Source organism: Ranitomeya variabilis, chromosome 4, assembly GCF_051348905.1.
Source record: "Ranitomeya variabilis isolate aRanVar5 chromosome 4, aRanVar5.hap1, whole genome shotgun sequence".
Lineage (NCBI taxonomy): Eukaryota > Metazoa > Chordata > Amphibia > Anura > Dendrobatidae > Ranitomeya > Ranitomeya variabilis.
The window spans coordinates 14,312,127-14,329,952 of record NC_135235.1 but is presented as its reverse complement, the minus strand read 5'-3'; the positions used below and the strand labels follow the sequence as shown (position 1 = coordinate 14,329,952).

At 42.6% G+C, this 17,826-nt stretch overlaps 1 protein-coding gene across 2 annotated transcripts in view; it reads left to right on the top strand.

Annotated features, from left to right (window-relative positions):
* The window catches only part of ACSL5 (acyl-CoA synthetase long chain family member 5), a 369,346-nt gene extending 351,563 nt beyond the window's left edge, over positions 1-17,783 (top strand). For both annotated transcript variants that reach the window (XM_077258037.1, XM_077258038.1), the window contains 12 exons: positions 1,007-1,080; positions 1,718-1,795; positions 5,835-5,969; positions 6,049-6,183; positions 7,255-7,350; positions 7,642-7,714; positions 8,019-8,107; positions 8,256-8,372; positions 10,510-10,653; positions 14,885-14,986; positions 15,132-15,203; positions 17,225-17,783. In XM_077258037.1, the coding sequence (XP_077114152.1) occupies positions 1,007-1,080; positions 1,718-1,795; positions 5,835-5,969; positions 6,049-6,183; positions 7,255-7,350; positions 7,642-7,714; positions 8,019-8,107; positions 8,256-8,372; positions 10,510-10,653; positions 14,885-14,986; positions 15,132-15,203; positions 17,225-17,365 (1,256 nt within the window). In that variant the 3' untranslated portion in view covers positions 17,366-17,783. The remainder of the gene's footprint in view (positions 1-1,006; positions 1,081-1,717; positions 1,796-5,834; positions 5,970-6,048; positions 6,184-7,254; positions 7,351-7,641; positions 7,715-8,018; positions 8,108-8,255; positions 8,373-10,509; positions 10,654-14,884; positions 14,987-15,131; positions 15,204-17,224) is intronic.
* Positions 17,784-17,826: the final 43 nt, after the last annotated feature.

Genomic DNA, 17,826 nt, shown 5'->3' with positions numbered 1-17,826 from the left:
AACACAGCCACATAGTATATAGCACAGCCCACGTAGTATATAACACAGCCCACGCAGTATATAGCACAGCCCACATAGTATATAACACAGCCCACGTAGTATATAACACAGCCACATAGTATATAGCGCAGCCCACGTAGTATATAACACAGCCACGTAGTATACTGTATAGCAGTGTATAGCACCATATCCCTGTTAAAAAAAAGAATTAAAATAAAAAAGTTATATACTCACCTTCCGGCGGCTCCTGGATCCAGCCCAGGCCTTTAGCGATGCTCCCGCCAGGTCCGGTCCCAGTGATGCTTTGCGGCAATAACCCGTGATGATGTAGCGGTCTCGTGAGACCGCTACGTCATCTGGGGTCATTACCGCAAAGCATCACTGGGACCGGAGCATCGCGAGGAGCGGGAAAAGCTTCCGGGGACGCCGGAAGGTGAGAATATCACGATTTTTTTTTTAATTATTATTTTTAACATTATATGTTTTTTATATGGCATGCGTTGGCGATGCACCTGGTAACAGGGTTAATAGCAGCGTTAACGGACTGCTTTACACCGCCTTATGCCGGTGTTTAGCAGTCCGTTGAACGACCTGCTAAACCGCTATGTGGGCGCTGACTGGAGGGGAGTAGGGAGGGGTCAATTCGCGGCCGGCCTGTGCCTGTCGCTGATTGGTCACGCCCAGCCGACCTTAGACGATTATATATATATATATATATATATATATATATATATATATATATATATATAGTATAATTATTGGAGAAAAAGCACGTGCCCCCTTATTGCTGCAGCCTCTTCCTCATGTCCCTGTGAAACCAACAGAAATCCTGTGACCTAAATCCTAGGGCTGATCCGGAGGGGGCAGACGCTGGGACCACTCTGGGAACGACGGTGTTTGTGTCTTTATGTTGTTACAGTGTTTTACATTAAAGAGTAAGTGGATGATCCCAAACTGTAATGAGACCTGTGTGCCGCACCCTCCTTATACTAATCCCTTCCACCAGGTGACCCCAAAGGGGCGATGCTCACCCACAAGAATGTCGTAGCCGATGCCAGCAGCTTCGTTAAAGCCACAGAGGTAAGTGACTGTCATAATGGAGGCGATAGAGGCTCCAATTCATCAAGAGCGACCTCCTGTACGGCGGCGGCCGGAGCAAGAGTGGAGGAGAGCGAGCAGATCCTAAGAGAATAGTGAGCAGAGGAAAGCGCCCCCTTCTGGCAAATCTCCGCTCACTAGTCAAGAAATGGCGACATTTCCAACAGTTTTACACCAGAAAGCTTACAAGAACTACTCAGTGAATCCGGGCAAAACGGTCTGACATCTATTATCTATCATCTATCTATCTATTGTCTAATTATCTATTATTTATCTATCATCTATCTGTATATATCTATTGTTTATCGATTATCTATCATCTTTCTATTTATCTATATATCTATCATCTATCTATTAAGTATCCATCTATCTATCGATCGTGACAGCCTATATTGCCACCAGCGCTGTCGGCATGTGGGATGTCACCCAGCTTTCCTGTTATCCTGACCAGCAGGATTACATAGGACTGGAGAGGTGTTAGATGTGACGGACGGGTTTCTGTTCCGGCCATGTACCCTTGATTATAGCTCAGGGTTGTGTGGTCAGATATATTCAGCAGCTTCAGTTGTGTTCCCTCTTCCACTTTTCATGGACCCTTTACCTTTGTCGTACTGTACAGAGCACCTTCGCCCCAATGACCTCGGACATTGAAATATCTTATCTGCCGATGGCGCACGTGTTTGAGCGGGTGGTTCAGGTAAGGACTGTGCTCGGGGCCGGGGCTCAGGGTGTCATTGTGTAAGACACTGTGTATCCTGCGACCACCGCAACAACATTGCGTCACACTATATTTATGGTCTATATTTATATATTAATACGATATATGAACCTGCTGTCTACGAGCCAAAATGAGGAGCTGTTCTGGTGGATCCAGGAGGGAATGTAATAGGTGTTTGAGGTCACAGGAGATGCTTTTTGATCCCCTTTGATAATAATTATTATTGTAAGTCTGTTTAAGGATCACTGTATCAGATAAGGGTGATTGTCTGGGAAATCCCAATATCCCTGGTGGTCAAGAAGTTTGTTAGAATGTCTCTGATGTTCTATGAATTGAAAAAAAACAAACTACGATAGACTGAAATCCTAGTAAACTATGAAAACCAAAAAAAAAACAAGGATCCCTAAAATATAACTTTTAATAGAACTAGTATAAAAACTTTATTTAACATGATCATCAAAGTTAAAAAAAGTGAGAAGGTATTCAATGTACCTAAACAACCCTAGGTCGCACTACAACGAGGACTGCCTGACAGTGGAGGTTGGCACCCTACTTTTTCTCGGTCGGCGCCCCCACTCCTCCGTCGGGCATTGTCTGGGGACTTTCTAATGGATGTTGATTACGTACATCTGAATTACCTGCACTTCTGGGTCGAGTTGGACAAATAGGTTGGGAGACCACAGCAAATAGATGAGTATAGCGGTGATATTATATACTCTTTATTCATCTGCATTAACAGGATGATTGTGTTCCTTGTTTGCTGTGGCAGAGAGTTCTACTCCATTTATTTTTTGCCTATAAATTGGCTGTGATTATGTCCTTACTACCCAGAGGACCTATTTTTTGGTCTGTTCACATCTTGTAGTGGCAAAATGGATGTCGATTATTATTCTGCCGATTATTAGATCATAGTGGATATCTGGTTATCATTGAGTAACTAATCTCTCATTTTGAGTACTTCTATATTATAAGACATCATATAGCAAGACAAGATGGGACTCATTTATTGGATAGAGGAGTGCATGTTTGAAATTTGATATCTGCATTTCTGTAGGCACTTCTGTGCTTTTGTAAAAACTGTATCTGGACAAACACACATTTGCCGCACTTTGTGTACCCGTATACTTTTATGGTTCAGGTCATTGCACTTGATGGCATTCCCTTGTGGGTACTAATATCAAACTGAACTTATACTTATTATTTTTGTTTTGTTCATTTTTGCTCATTGATTTTTTCCTTGTTTTTCTTTTGGGTATCAGAGGTGTATATGGGACATTATCCTTTGTCTATCTGTTACTGTAGGGATTGTGAGGGACCCTAGGGGTAGTCTTCGTTGAGTGGGGGCACCTACCGCAGTAAATTAGGGTGTCTACCTCCACTGCCAGGCAGGTGGCAGTATAGGTACAGTATTTTTAGGGTTCACCAGTTCTTTCCTTTATTACAGGTATTTTCTAGGGTACAAAAGGTTGAGCCGCCGAGGAGTGGGGGCGCCGACCAAGAAAAAGTAGGGTGCCAACCTCCACTGTCAGGCAGTCCTCGTTGTAGTGCGACCTAGGGTTGTTTAGGTACATTTAATACCTTCTCACTTTTTTTTTAACTTTGATGATCATGTTAAATAAAGTTTTTATACTAGTTCTATTAAAAGTTATATTTTAGGGATCCTTGTTTTCTTTTTGGTTTTCATTGTTCTATGAATTGGCAATTATATCCCTGACAGTTTAGGAATTAGAAGTAATTATATATATGCATGGTATATAATATTACCAACTTCTAGACCATCAGATATGTTACTAACTTCTAGACCATCAGATCTGATATTCTTGAAGTCAGTAATATTATCTCTGATGGTCTAGAAGTTAGTCATATAATATCTGATATTCTAGAAGTTAGTCATATAATATCTGATAGTCTAGAAGTTAGTCATATAATATCTGATAGTCTAGAAGTTAGTCATATAATATCTGATATTCTAGAAGTTAGTCATATAATATCTGATATTCTTGAAGTCAGTAATATTATCTCTGATGGTCTAGAAGTTAGTCATATAATATCTGATATTCTAGAAGTTAGTCATATAATATCTGATATTCTAGAAGTTAGTCATATAATATCTGATAGTCTAGAAGTTAGTCATATAATATCTGATAGTCTAGAAGTTAGTCATATAATATCTGATATTCTAGAAGTTAGTCATATAATATCTGATATTCTAGAAGTTAGTCAGATAATATCTGATATTCTAGAAGTTAGTCATATAATATCTGATAGTCTAGAAGTTAGTCATATAATATCTGATGGTCTAGAAGTTAGTCATATAATATCTGATATTCTAGAAGTTAGTAATATTATATCTGATATTCTAGAAGTTAGTAATATTATATCTGATATTCTAGAAGTTAGTCATATAATATGATATTCTAGAAGTTAGTTATATAATATGATATTCTAGAAGTTAGTCATATAATATCTGATATTCTAGAAGTTAGTCATATAATATCTGATATTCTAGAAGTTAGTTATATAATATCTGATATTCTAGAAGTTAGTTATATAATATCTGATATTCTAGAAGTTAGTCATATAATATCTGATAGTCTAGAAGTTAGTCAGATAATATCTGATATTCTAGAAGTTAGTCATATAATATCTGATGGTCTAGAATTTAGTCATATAATATCTGATAGTCTAGAAGTTAGTCATATAATATCTGATGGTCTAGAAGTTAGTCATATAATATCTGATGGTCTAGAAGTTAGTTATATAATATCTGATATTCTAGAAGTTAGTTATATAATATCTGATATTCTAGAAGTTAGTCATATAATATCTGATATTCTAGAAGTTAGTTATATAATATCTGATATTCTAGAAGTTAGTCAGATAATATCTGATAGTCTAGAAGTTAGTCATATAATATCTGATATTCTAGAAGTTAGTTATATAATATCTGATATTCTAGAAGTTAGTCATATAATATCTGATGGTCTAGAAGTTAGTCATATAATATCTGATATTCTAGAAGTTAGTTATATAATATCTGATATTCTAGAAGTTAGTCATATAATATCTGATGGTCTAGAAGTTAGTCATATAATATCTGATGGTCTAGAAGTTAGTCATATAATATCTGATGGTCTAGAAGTTAGTCATATAATATCTGATGGTCTAGAAGTTAGTTATATAATATCTGATATTCTAGAAGTTAGTCATATAATATCTGATATTCTAGAAGTTAGTCATATAATATCTGATATTCTAGAAGTTAGTTATATAATATCTGATATTCTAGAAGTTAGTCAGATAATATCTGATAGTCTAGAAGTTAGTCATATAATATCTGATATTCTAGAAGTTAGTTATATAATATCTGATATTCTAGAAGTTAGTTATATAATATCTGATATTCTAGAAGTTAGTTATATAATATCTGATATTCTAGAAGTTAGTCATATAATATCTGATATTCTAGAAGTTAGTCATATAATATCTGATATTCTAGAAGTTAGTTATATAATATCTGATATTCTAGAAGTTAGTCATATAATATCTGATAGTCTAGAAGTTAGTCAGATAATATCTGATATTCTAGAAGTTAGTCATATAATATCTGATGGTCTAGAATTTAGTCATATAATATCTGATGGTCTAGAAGTTAGTCATATAATATCTGATGGTCTAGAAGTTAGTTATATAATATCTGATATTCTAGAAGTTAGTAGTATTATTTCTGATGGTCTAGTAGTTGGTAATATTATATCTGATAGTCTGTAAGTTGGTAATATTATCTCTGGTGACGTTAGTAATATTATCTCTGATTGTCTATGAGGTAATATTAATAAGAGATTGTTCTTGATATAACTACTGGTTATAAAGTTTCATATTAATATTAAATTCTAGCATGTAAAGCATAATGTCCCAGGTGGCCTCGTACCATACAATATGAGAATTCTCTGGTTTTAGACAATCTTTTCTTACGATCACAACTACATAATCCTATTATTTGGGTTTCCTCTGGCAGACTGTGGTCTTCTGCTCTGGCGCCAAAGTGGGCTTTTTTCAAGGTGATATCCGACTATTGACCGATGATATGAAAACACTGAGGCCGACAGTTTTCCCCACTGTCCCCCGACTGCTGAACCGTATTTACGACAAGGTACCAGGAGGGGGCGATCTCCCATAGATTGGTATTATAAGTCTGGTATTTGTAATTAATGGAACGTTATTTCCCCCAGATACAAAGCGGGGCCCAGACCCCGACCAAGAAGTTCCTGCTAGACTTGGCTATAACCTGCAAGTCTGCCGAGGTGAAGAAAGGAATTATCCGAAACGACAGCATTTGGGATAAACTAATATTCAAGAGGGTTCAGGTGAGTGAAAATAAACAGGAGCTAAGAATTATAAGGAAAGTTATATAACTAAGCAGGAGCTTCAGTGATCTAGTAGATTTATAGCTATTCTGGTGATCCACGATCGGCCAAGGAATTTATAACATCCCTGGTGGTCTAGTGGTACAGTGATACTACTTCTGGTGCGTCCCTAATAAGCTGTGGTCGAGCAGTGGTTCTGGTATCTGTTTAGTAGAAGCATCCGCAGTGATCCAGTAGCTGAGAACTTACATCATAGTCCAGGCGCTCAGCAATCACCGCCCCCTCACGTTGTTTGTGTAGTTAGTAGCAGAATTAATGGCGGTTCAGTGGGCATTATAAGGCAGTTTTCACTGGGGGCGTGTCCTTCTTCTCCCTGTATGATGCTGACCAATCATAAGCAGGCAGAAACACAGCAGGAAAAAAAACTCCTCCCATCATACCTTAGAGCTGGTTTCTCAGTGTGTGAGATGCAAGGATTCAGCTCTGATCTCCTGGTCTAACCTCCTGGAAAAAAGGTTTTATTCCGCTCTGCAGCCAAGAATAAATCCGGTGTCCAGTTCAACATGAAAAAAATTGGTTTAATGTCCTCTCTAATCTCTGTTGGTTCAGTAGCTTCGGTGATCATCCAGTGTTCTAGTAATGGCAGACCTGGGGGTTCGGTACTAACATCCAGACTGGCCCTGTGGCTCAGCTATATCCTCCCTGTTGGTCCAGCAGCAGAATAACAGCGGCCCTGGTGGCCCAGTACTTGCAGCCCTGTTGGCCATGTGTTTCCACAATAACAATAATATCTGTAGATCTCCAGTTGTTCAGTAGTAACATCCATGTTGGTCCTGTGTTTAATTAATAATGATTGGTAGTCAAGGGAATAAAAAAATATCATCCCCGTTGGTCCAATAATTCAGAAAGAATATTCCTGGTGGTCCATTTACAACATTCCCAGTGGGCTGAATGATCAGATATAACCCCCTAGTGACTTGTGCATTCTATGTACCTGTAATAATCACATTTGTATCTTGTTTCTTGATGTTTTGTCTTTAAAATAATTATATTTTATCGCTTTCTGCCTAGGAAACAATGGGTGGACGAGTCCGGGTGATGGTAACGGGGGCAGCCCCAATATCTGAGAATGTCCTGTCCTTCCTGAGAGCCGCCCTGGGCAGTCAGGTACGCTACATTCAATCATAGCACTGTGACGCTTAAAGGGGAAGTCCATAACACCTCATTCCTGTAGTGTGCTGCTTATTTCTGAGTCACCAGTCCAGTATAGTGACACATTTGAGCTGGCGCTTCCTTTTAATTATACATCCCTACGGAAGTGTCCAGCTTCTTTTTCCTGCCCCCAAAGATTTGTCTTACGAGAATTAGTAATGGTCTTAAGGAACAGTGACTCATTTTCCTGTGACTGGTGACATTTAATCGATTTCTCCGTATGACAAGGATCTAATCTGATTCTAGATTTTCGAGGCGTACGGTCAGACGGAATGTGGCGCCGGCTGCTCATTTTCCACCCCCGGAGACTGGACGGCAGGTGAGAGATGGAAACTCCGGACTGATTCATCGTCTTCTGACAAGTGAACAATTATCGGGAACGGTTGAGTGACAACCAATATGGCCGCCATCATGGCTGCTACAGGGGCTATCGGCCACCCACTGCGTCATGAGCGGCTCGAGATGTTACCTTGTAGCAGTTTTACTGGTCTGGGCCTGGTGCCAACCTGAGAGATAAAGTAGCGGATGTCAGTGGTCACGGAACGTTCCCAGAATGCAGATATAACAAGTGATAAGATAAGGCTGTACTGCGCCTCAGTATATGTGTGTGACATGTCTTCCAGGACACGTAGGGGCCCCGCTGCCGTGTAACCTGCTGAAGCTCGAGGACGTGACGGATATGAATTATTTCTCATCGAATGGAGAAGGAGAGGTGAGAACAATGGAGGCCGAGTACAGGACAGTGCACAGCATCTACTGCTCCCTGTTATCAGCCATTACTGGGGGAGGTGACTGCAGGACAGGGGTGCAATCTATTACTCCCTGTTGTCAGCCACTTCAGCCTGTTTTTATGTCCTTAGGTCTGCATTAAAGGCACTAATGTGTTTAAAGGATATCTTAAAGACCCTGAGAAGACGGCAGAAGCCATAGATGAGGAGGGGTGGCTGCACACAGGGGATATCGGGAAGTGGCTTCCAGTAAGTATACAGGGTTCTGACTGAATATTCTTTGTGGTAAATGAGTATCATGGGCCCTCAATCACCTTATAGGAGGGCCCCAGGGGTCTAGTGTGTGGTTGCACCCCCTACCATTGTGCCATCAGGTGGTCCCAGCAGCAGAGCAGCCAGGACAGAGGGAGGATACAATGTATCACACCCAGTTCCATCTCATGTATCGATGTCCCAGCTGCTTTGTCAGTTTCTTGGAAGTCTATGTTCGTATGTCCAGTGATGATCCATTAAAATGGATTCAGCAGAAATCAATGATCTCCGCCAAAACCAGTTTTTTTAATTATTATTATTGGAGTGAATGGATCTGTTAATGAGGCGTCCATTGTGGTCTATTTCTATCGGATCCGGCAGAGATCAGTTAGTGAATAACGGACGAAGGCGATGTTCACATGTGCAGTAATCATCACTTAGAACGGATCCAGCAGCAATCTGTTAAAGTTGAGGAGACCCTTTTCGTGCTGGATCCTTGTAGCGTACAATTGCTGGCCGTGTGAACAGCGCCTTATTTGTGAACAGCTTATTGTGGTCATTCCAGATTTCCTTCCTGACCTCGGTCCCTGCCGCGTTGCTCGGCTTACATACTGTTACCTGCAGGATAGTGATTTGGAGTTTAATGCCGCTAACATTCCCGCATTCTAATCTTGCACAAATGTCCTTTCTTTTTTGCCGCCTCCGACAGTTGTGGATATTTAGACAGCGGCAGTCCAGCATTGCTCATGGGTGTGATGGGTTTATGGGATTCAGCCACCCTCACCCCGGGGACTAATGAGGGGCAGATCGGCCGCTCCGAGCTCGCAGCGATTCTCGGCCCCCCCAGGATGATTTTGCCGACCACCTGCGGGGCCAGAGACGTTTCTGCATCTGGAGCCGTCCTAGGACTAATAATCGGCGGATTGAGGGCAGTTCACAGAAACGTCCGCAGGTCTCTCCGACGCTGCAGCTCTGATACCAGGAAAAATGTACCATCTTGGACTCTGGTAACAGATTTCTCGTCTTGGTCGATGCGTCGACAGTGCGAGCAACAAACATTAAGGGATTTCTAGGAAAATGCCAGAATACTGCATCCCAGAGCTGCTCTACAGGAGAAAGGCTCTGTCCACATTGCGGTCCTCGTGTCTTATCCTCCAGAGCTGCACTCACTATTCTGCTGTTACATCGTTTTCTCGTCCAGTCACATCCAAAGCTGCAGTCACTATTCCATTCTAACATCATGTCTTATCCTCCAGAGCTGCGGTCACTATTCTGCTCGTATATTGTGTCTTATCATCCAGTCACCCCCAGAGCTGCAGTCACTATTCTGCTGTAACATCATGCCTTATCCTCCAAAGCTGCAGTCACTATTGTTATTACATTGTATCTTATCCTCCAGAGCTGCGCTCACTATGCTGCTCTTACATCATGTCTTATCCTCCAGAGCTGCAGTCACTATTCCGTTCTAACAGAATGTCTTATCCTCCAGAGCTGGCGGCACTATTCTGCTTTAACATCATGTCTTATCTTCCAGTCACCTCCAAAGCTGCAGTCACTATTCTGCTCTAACATCAGGTCTTATCATCCAGTCACCTCTAGAGCTACAGTCATTATTTTGCTGTTCCATTTGGCATTATTCTCCAGTCACTTCCAGAGCTGCAGTCACAAATAGAATGCACCACATCTTTTAAATCTGAGATTTTGTTGGATATGATCCTCTCCAAATTCAGCAACAGCAGGATAGTGACTGCAGCTCTGGAGGTGACTGGAGGATAAGACTTGATGTAACAGCAGAATAGGGAGTGCAGTTCTGGAGGATGAGACATGATGGAACACCAGAGTACTGACTGCAGCTCTGGAGGTGACTGGAGGATAAGTCCTGATGTAACAGCAGAATAGGGAGTGCAGTTCTGGAGGATGAGACATGATGGAACACCAGAGTACTGACTGCAGCTCTGGAGGTGACTGGAGGATAAGTCCTGATGTAACAGCAGAATAGGGAGTGCAGCTCTGGAGGATGAGACATGATGGAACACCAGAGTACTGACTGCAGCTCTGGAGGTGACTGGAGGATAAGGATGGATACATGGTAGCAGGAATGTGCTATACTGTTAATACATTTTCTCTCTTCCAGAATGGGACTCTGAAGATCATTGATAGGAAGAAGAACATCTTTAAGTTGGCGCAGGGAGAGTACATCGCCCCAGAAAAGATAGAGAACGTGTACGTGCACAGCGCTCCGGTAGCTCAGGTCTTCGTGCATGGCGACAGCCTGCGGGTAGGTATTTCCGTGACACTATGGGCATTAGATGAATCACTTGGATGAGGTTAATGAGACCGAGATCAGAAGAAAAAATCCAATTAAAGTTCAGACAACTTGTGAATAAGCCTCTGGGGAGCGTCGCGTTGCCCGAGAGCTGGAGGTGCAAGTACAGGCACAACACAGCCAATCATCAGACCATGAATGTCCACACACGGGGTCCATCAGAACTGGCCACATCCACCACCGCCCTGGTCAGTGCAAAGCCGGCCATCAGAACATCACGTGCTGCCATAGATGTGACAGCACAGACGGTGGCCCCCAGGCTCAGGGGCCGCTCTCATTATCATACTCCTTCTACCCGGTCAATGTGTAGGATAAGTGGAGGGATCGATCTTCCGAGAACCAGGACTTTGGTCTTCCTCCGTCCACATTGCTGATGATTGTTTTTCGGTGGGATCGCCTGTAGTTTATCGCACAATTAACTTAATCAAATCACATACAGGAGGAAAAAAACAAGAAAAACAAAATTCTCCATCTGATAGAACGGTGAAAACCCCCCCAATTTCCGCCTCGTTTTTAGGTTTCTTATTTACAGGCTCCCTGTGCGGTAATAGCGACGTGGCGACACGATGCCCGGGCCGGTCCGATTATGGCGACAACAAACGTCTGGTCTTTATTTGCTTTTTAGATTTGCTTTGTGTCACCATTTTCCTAGATTCCTACAGGTTTAATCTTCCGTCAGTGGAGTTTTGGGAGTGGGTTTATTTCGTTGCGAGCTGTAGTTTTTATTGACGCCATTTTGCTTTTTCTTGCATTCTGAGTTACTGCGGTGACTGATTTTTCTTTTCTTCATGGCATCTACGGTTTTATTCATTTTTTTGCACAAAAATTCTTTTGTCGTTTATAGGTTTACTCCTTTTTGCAGCAAAAAGTCACATTTTCCTTCTTTAGTCTTCAGCTGCATAAAACTAGACAGAATTTACAGGTCCTTCTCAAAAAATTAGCATATAGTGTTAAATTTCATTATTTACCATAATGTAATGATTACAATTAAACTTTCATATATTATAGATTCATTATCCACCAACTGAAATTTGTCCGGTCTTTTATTGTTTTAATACTGATGATTTTGGCCTACAACTCCTGAAAACCCAAAAAACCTGTCTCAATAAATTAGCATATTTCACCCGTCTAATCAAATAAAAGTGTTTTTTAATAACAAACAAAAAACCCATCAAATAATAATGTTCAGTTATGCACTCAATACTTGGTCGGGAATCCTTTGGCAGAAATGACTGCTTCAATGCGGCGTGGCATGGAGGCAATCAGCCTGTGACACTGCTGAGATGTTATGGAGGCCCAGGATGCTTCAATAGCGGCCTTAAGCTCATCCAGAGTGTTGGGTCTTGCGTCTCTCAACTTTCTCTTCACAATATCCCACAGATTCTCTATGGGGTTCAGGTCAGGAGAGTTGGCAGGCCAATTGAGCACAGTAATACCATGGTCAGTAAACCATTTACCAGTGGTTTTGGCACTGTGAGCAGGTGCCAGGTCGTGCTGAAAAATGAAATCTTCATCTCCATAAAGCATTTCAGCCGAGGGAAGCATGAAGTGCTCCAAAATCTCCTGATAGCTAGCTGCATTGACCCTGCCCTTGATGAAACACAGTGGACCAACACCAGCAGCTGACATGGCACCCCACACCATCACTGACTGCGGGTACTTGACACTGGACTTCAGGCATTTTGGCATTTCCTTCTTCCCAGTCTTCCTCCAGACTCTGGCACCTTGATTTCCGAATGACATGCAAAATTTGCTTTCATCAGAAAAAAGTACTTGGGACCACTTAGCAACAGTCCAGTGCTGCTTCTCTGTAGCCCAGGTCAGGCGCTTCTGCCGCTGTTTACCTGGGGAATGCGGCACCTGTAGCCCATTTCCTGCACACGCCTGTGCACGGTGGCTCTGGATGTTTCCACACCAGACTCAGTCCACTGCTTCCTCAGGTTCCCCAAGGTCTGGAATCGGTCCTTCTCCACAATCTTCCTCAGGGTCCGGTCACCTCTTCTCGTTGTACAGCGTTTTCTGCCACATTGTTTCCTTCCAACAGACTTACCATTGAGGTGCCTTGATACAGCACTCTGGGAACAGCCTATTTGTTGAGAAATTTCTTTCTGGGTCTTACCCTCTTGTTTGAGGGTGTCAATGATGGCCTTCTTGACATCTGTCAGGTCGCTAGTCTTACCCATGATGGGGGTTTTGAGTAATGAACCAGGCAGGGAGTTTTTAAAAGCCTCAGGTATCTTTTGCATGTGTTTAGAGTTAATTAGTTGATTCAGAAGATTAGGGTAATAGGTCGTTTAGAGAACCTTTTCTTGATATGCTAATTTATTGAGACAGGTTTTTTGGGTTATCAGGAGTTGTATGCCAAAATCATCAGTATTAAAACAATAAAAGACCTGACAAATTTCAGTTGGTGGATAATGAATCTATAATATATGAAAGTTTAATTGTAATCATTACATTATGGTAAATAATGAAATTTAACACTATATGCTAATTTTTGGAGAAGGACCTGTATACTCTAAGGTCCGGATTAACCATTTGTGTCTTTTTAATCCCCTTTTCTTTTGGGTTTCGTTATTCTATTTTGTGCCAAATTCTTCAACTGTCGCACGTGGGATCGTTAATTTTGTGTAAAATGAAAACCGCTCGTTATTTTTGCCATTTATCCCATTTGCACCTTTGTAGAGCTGTCGTATTGAAATGTAACAAATAAAAATATCTAGGATACAAGATAACGCGTGATGACGAACGGCAGTGTGCAAAAATGCAACTTTATACAATGTGTCTGCCAGAAAGGTCTGAATTACAAAAACTGCGCCCACAATTGTGAAGAGGGGAGAAAAAGATGAACAGCTGGAAAATACATTAAAAACCGGCAGGAAAGGAATCTAGACAAAAAAATAGGAGCAAATTTTGTGGCAATTCAAAGAGTCAAAAAGGAGGAATTAGGTGAAACATCCGGATATAAAAATCCAAGACCATAGGGGTGAGCAAAAAACAAGACAAAACCAAGGCAAGGAAAGGCACAGAGAAGAGAATATGAAATAATAAGGTGCAAACATAAAAGACACTAAGAACAAATGTTACTGCAGAAAAATCGTAGTTACTTACCGGTAACGGGATTTTACAGAGCCCATGACAGCACCCGCTAAGAGAGGGGATCCGCCCACCAGGACAGGAAACCTACCGAATAAAAAGGCGGCACCTCTCCTCCACGTCCGTTTGGTTTCAGAGCACGAGAGGGCCTCCAGACAGTAGCATAACCGTCACCAAATACATTTCTTTTAACACCCATGATCGTGCAAACCTCAAGTGACAAAGCGGGGAGGGAATATAAGGGTGCTGTCATGGGCTCTGTAAAATCCCATTACCGGTAAGTAGCTAAGATTTTGTCCCTTCTCCCATAACAGCACCATCTGAGAGATTTATATAGATCAAAGCACCCTAGGGAGGGATCACCACTTGCAACACTTTCCTCCCAAAGGACAGGGAAACAGAGAAGGACAGTGTGAGGCGATAGTGTCTATAGAAGGTGGAAGGGGAAGACCATGTGGCCACCTTACATACATATTTTGTCTATCCTTCCTCCATTGCCTAGTTCCCGCTTTCCTCTGCAGGTTCCCACGAGGACAGGAAACCGAACCGATGTGGAGGAGAGGTGCCGCCTTTTTATCTGTAGGTTTCCTGTCCTGGTGAGCGGATCCCCTCTCTCAGGTGGTGCTCTCATGGGAGAAGGGGAAAAAAAGGCACAAAGACGATGATGAATGAGGGACAGAATCTATTAGAAAGTTGAGAAACATCCTCCTACGATCCAACTTACTTCTAGAAGGCTGGAGACCCCTCCACGTAGTCATAACCACCCAGGGACGTGCGCTCATCTTTGGGATTTCAGATCAGTAACGCTTGACGTTAGATATTTGCCCCTCATTCTTCTGTCACAGGATGTATCAGGGTCAGACACACGACCTGCGGGGGGTCTAGGACGTGTCAGTGTCACAGAATCACTCATTTATTCACTGCCATAACGATCATGCCCCAGAAAACCCTCCACCCCATAATGTGCAGAACAGCGGGAGGTCCTGTGCACTCTGACCAGAACAGCGCTGCCACCCAGTGGTCACAGAGAGAGCTGCACAATAATCACATCTTCCATCTCTCCCTGTAACTTGTCATTTGTTTCTAGTCCTGTCTGGTGGGAGTTGTTGTCCCGGATCCAGAGATATTACCAGATTTTGCAGCAAAGTTTGGTGTCAGATGTTCGTTTGAAGAACTCTGCAAACATGCAGTGAGTATTGAGCGTATCGTGTGTGACAATAACGGCTGTATATAAGCCGACCTTGTGCGACATGGTTTACTGAGCTAATTATATGTATCTAATCCCACAATGTGCGATACAGTTATTATGACATTATCATTATATCGCCCCTCAGGCCGTGAAGAAAGCAATACTGGAGGATGTGATTAAAACTGGGAAACAGGCCGGACTGAAGTCTTTTGAGCAGGTGAATAATAATGTAATAATCCCGGCAGGATCTCACGTCTAGGAAAAAAGGATTTCCCCGGAATCATTGTACTTATCACACAACCAAGCATAGAGCGTTCACACAGGACGAGGGGACACCGAGAACAAGAGGCTGGAGGCAAAATACAGGGACCGTCAGCACAGAATGACTGCTCAAACCAAGCACAGACGCTCCATGGCGGCCAAACATTTACAACAGTCACAACCGCTTGTTACCATCTAGCTCCACCCTTCTCTTGCTCAATGAAGCTGGAGCTATCAATCAAAAGGGACAGAGAGGGGAAAACATCCTGCATTATACTCCAGAGCTGCACTCACTATTCTGCTGGTGCAGTCCCTGTGTACATACATTACTGATCCTGAGTTACATCCTGTATTATACCCCAGAGCTGCACTCACTATTCTGCTGGTGCAGTCACTGTGTACATACATTACATTACTGATCCTGAGTTACCTCCTGTATTATACCCCAGAGCTGCACTCACTATTCTGCTGGTGCAGTCACTGTGTACCTACATTACATTACTGATCCTAAGTTACATCCTGTATTATACCCCAGAGCTGCACTCACTATTCTGCTGGTGCAGTCACTGTGTACATACATTACATTACTGATCCTGAGTTACATCCTGTATTATACCCCAGAGCTGCACTCACTATTCTGCTGGTGCAGTCACTGTGTACATACATTACATTACTGATCCTGAGTTACATCCTGTATTATACCCCAGAGCTGCACTCACTATTCTGCTGGTGCAGTCACTGTGTACATATATTACATTACTGATCCTGAGTTACATCCTGTATTATACTCCAGAGCTGCACTCACTATTCTGATGGTGCAGTCACTGTGTACATACATTACATTACTGATCCTGAGTTACATCCTGTATTATACTCCAGAGCTGCACTCACTATTCTGCTGGTGCAGTCACTGTATACATACATTATATTACTGATCCTGAGTTACATCCTGTATTATACCCCAGAGCTGCACTCACTATTCTGCTGGTGCGGTCACTGTGTACATACATTACATTACTGATCCTGAGTTACCTCCTGTATTATACTCCAGAGCTGCACTCACTATGCTGCTGGTGCAGTCACTGTGTACATACATTACTGATCCTGAGTTACATCCTGTATTATACCCCAGAGCTGCACTCACTATTCTGCTGGTGCAGTCACTGTGTACATACATTACATTACTGATGTGGAGTTACATCCTGTATTATACCCCAGAGCTGCACTCACTATTCTGCTGGTGCAGTCACTGGGTACATACATTACATTACTGATCCTGAGTTACATCCTGTATTATACCCCAGAGCTGCACTCACTATTCTGCTGGTGCAGTCACTGTGTACATACATTACATTACTGATCCTGAGTTACATCCTGTATGATACTCCAGAGCTGCACTCACTATTCTGCTGGTGCAGTCACTGTGCACATACATTACATTACTGATCCTGAGTTACATCCTGTATTATACCCCAGAGCTGCACTCACTATTCTGCTGGTGCAGTCACTGTGTACATACATTACATTACTGATCCTGAGTTACATCCAGTATTATACCCCAGAGCTGCACTCACTATTCTGCTGGTGCAGTCACTGTGTACATACATTACATTACTGATCCTGAGTTACCTCCTGTATTATACCCCAGAGCTGCACTCACTATTCTGCTGGTGCAGTCACTGTGTACATACATTACATTACTGATCCTGAGTTACATCCAGTATTATACCCCAGAGCTGCACTCACTATTCTGCTGGTGCAGTCACTGTGTACATACATTACATTACTGATCCTGAGTTACCTCCTGTATTATACCCCAGAGCTGCACTCACTATTCTGCTGGTGCAGTCACTGTGTACATACATTACTGATCCTGAGTTACATCCTGTATTATACCCCAGAGCTGCACTCACTATTCTGCTGGTGCAGTCACATTGTATTATCCAGCATTTTGAGTTTTTTTTTTTTATTCTTTAGGTGAAGGACATCTATGTTCACTCTGAAATGTTGACCGTTGAAAATGGTTTATTGACGCCGACCCTAAAAGCCAAGAGAGCGGAGGTGGCCAAATACTTTAAGAGTCAGATTGATGATTTGTACAGCAAGATCCAAGATTAAAGTGGCGCTCCAGCAACATCCGGGATCCCGAGCGCCCACCCTGGTGCCGCTGAGACGACCCATGAGCGCCGCGTCTGGATGAGCCGGATCCTCGCTGTCCTGCCGGACGGAGCAGCAATGTACAACTGACGGCCGTGCGGACGGCTCCTCCCCCCTACAGTTGTACTGGGGGTCCCTGTGTCCACGGTCAGCCCTATGGTCATGTACCCCGGCCTCTGCACGCAGCTCCGCAGGAGAACGGGGCTTGTACATTTTAGATAACGTCTTTTATATAAGTGATCTGCAGCCTGCGACTCTTCAGCACTACAAGGCCCAGCAGCTGGGATTTGTAGTCCTCCAGCTCCCAGAGAGTCGCAGACCGGTTATGATTGTGAGGGGTCTGTGCTGTATATACTGAACAAATAAACTTTACTAGGAATGGGTCTGTGTGGTGCGATGTTCCGGGGGGTGCGCTGCTCCTG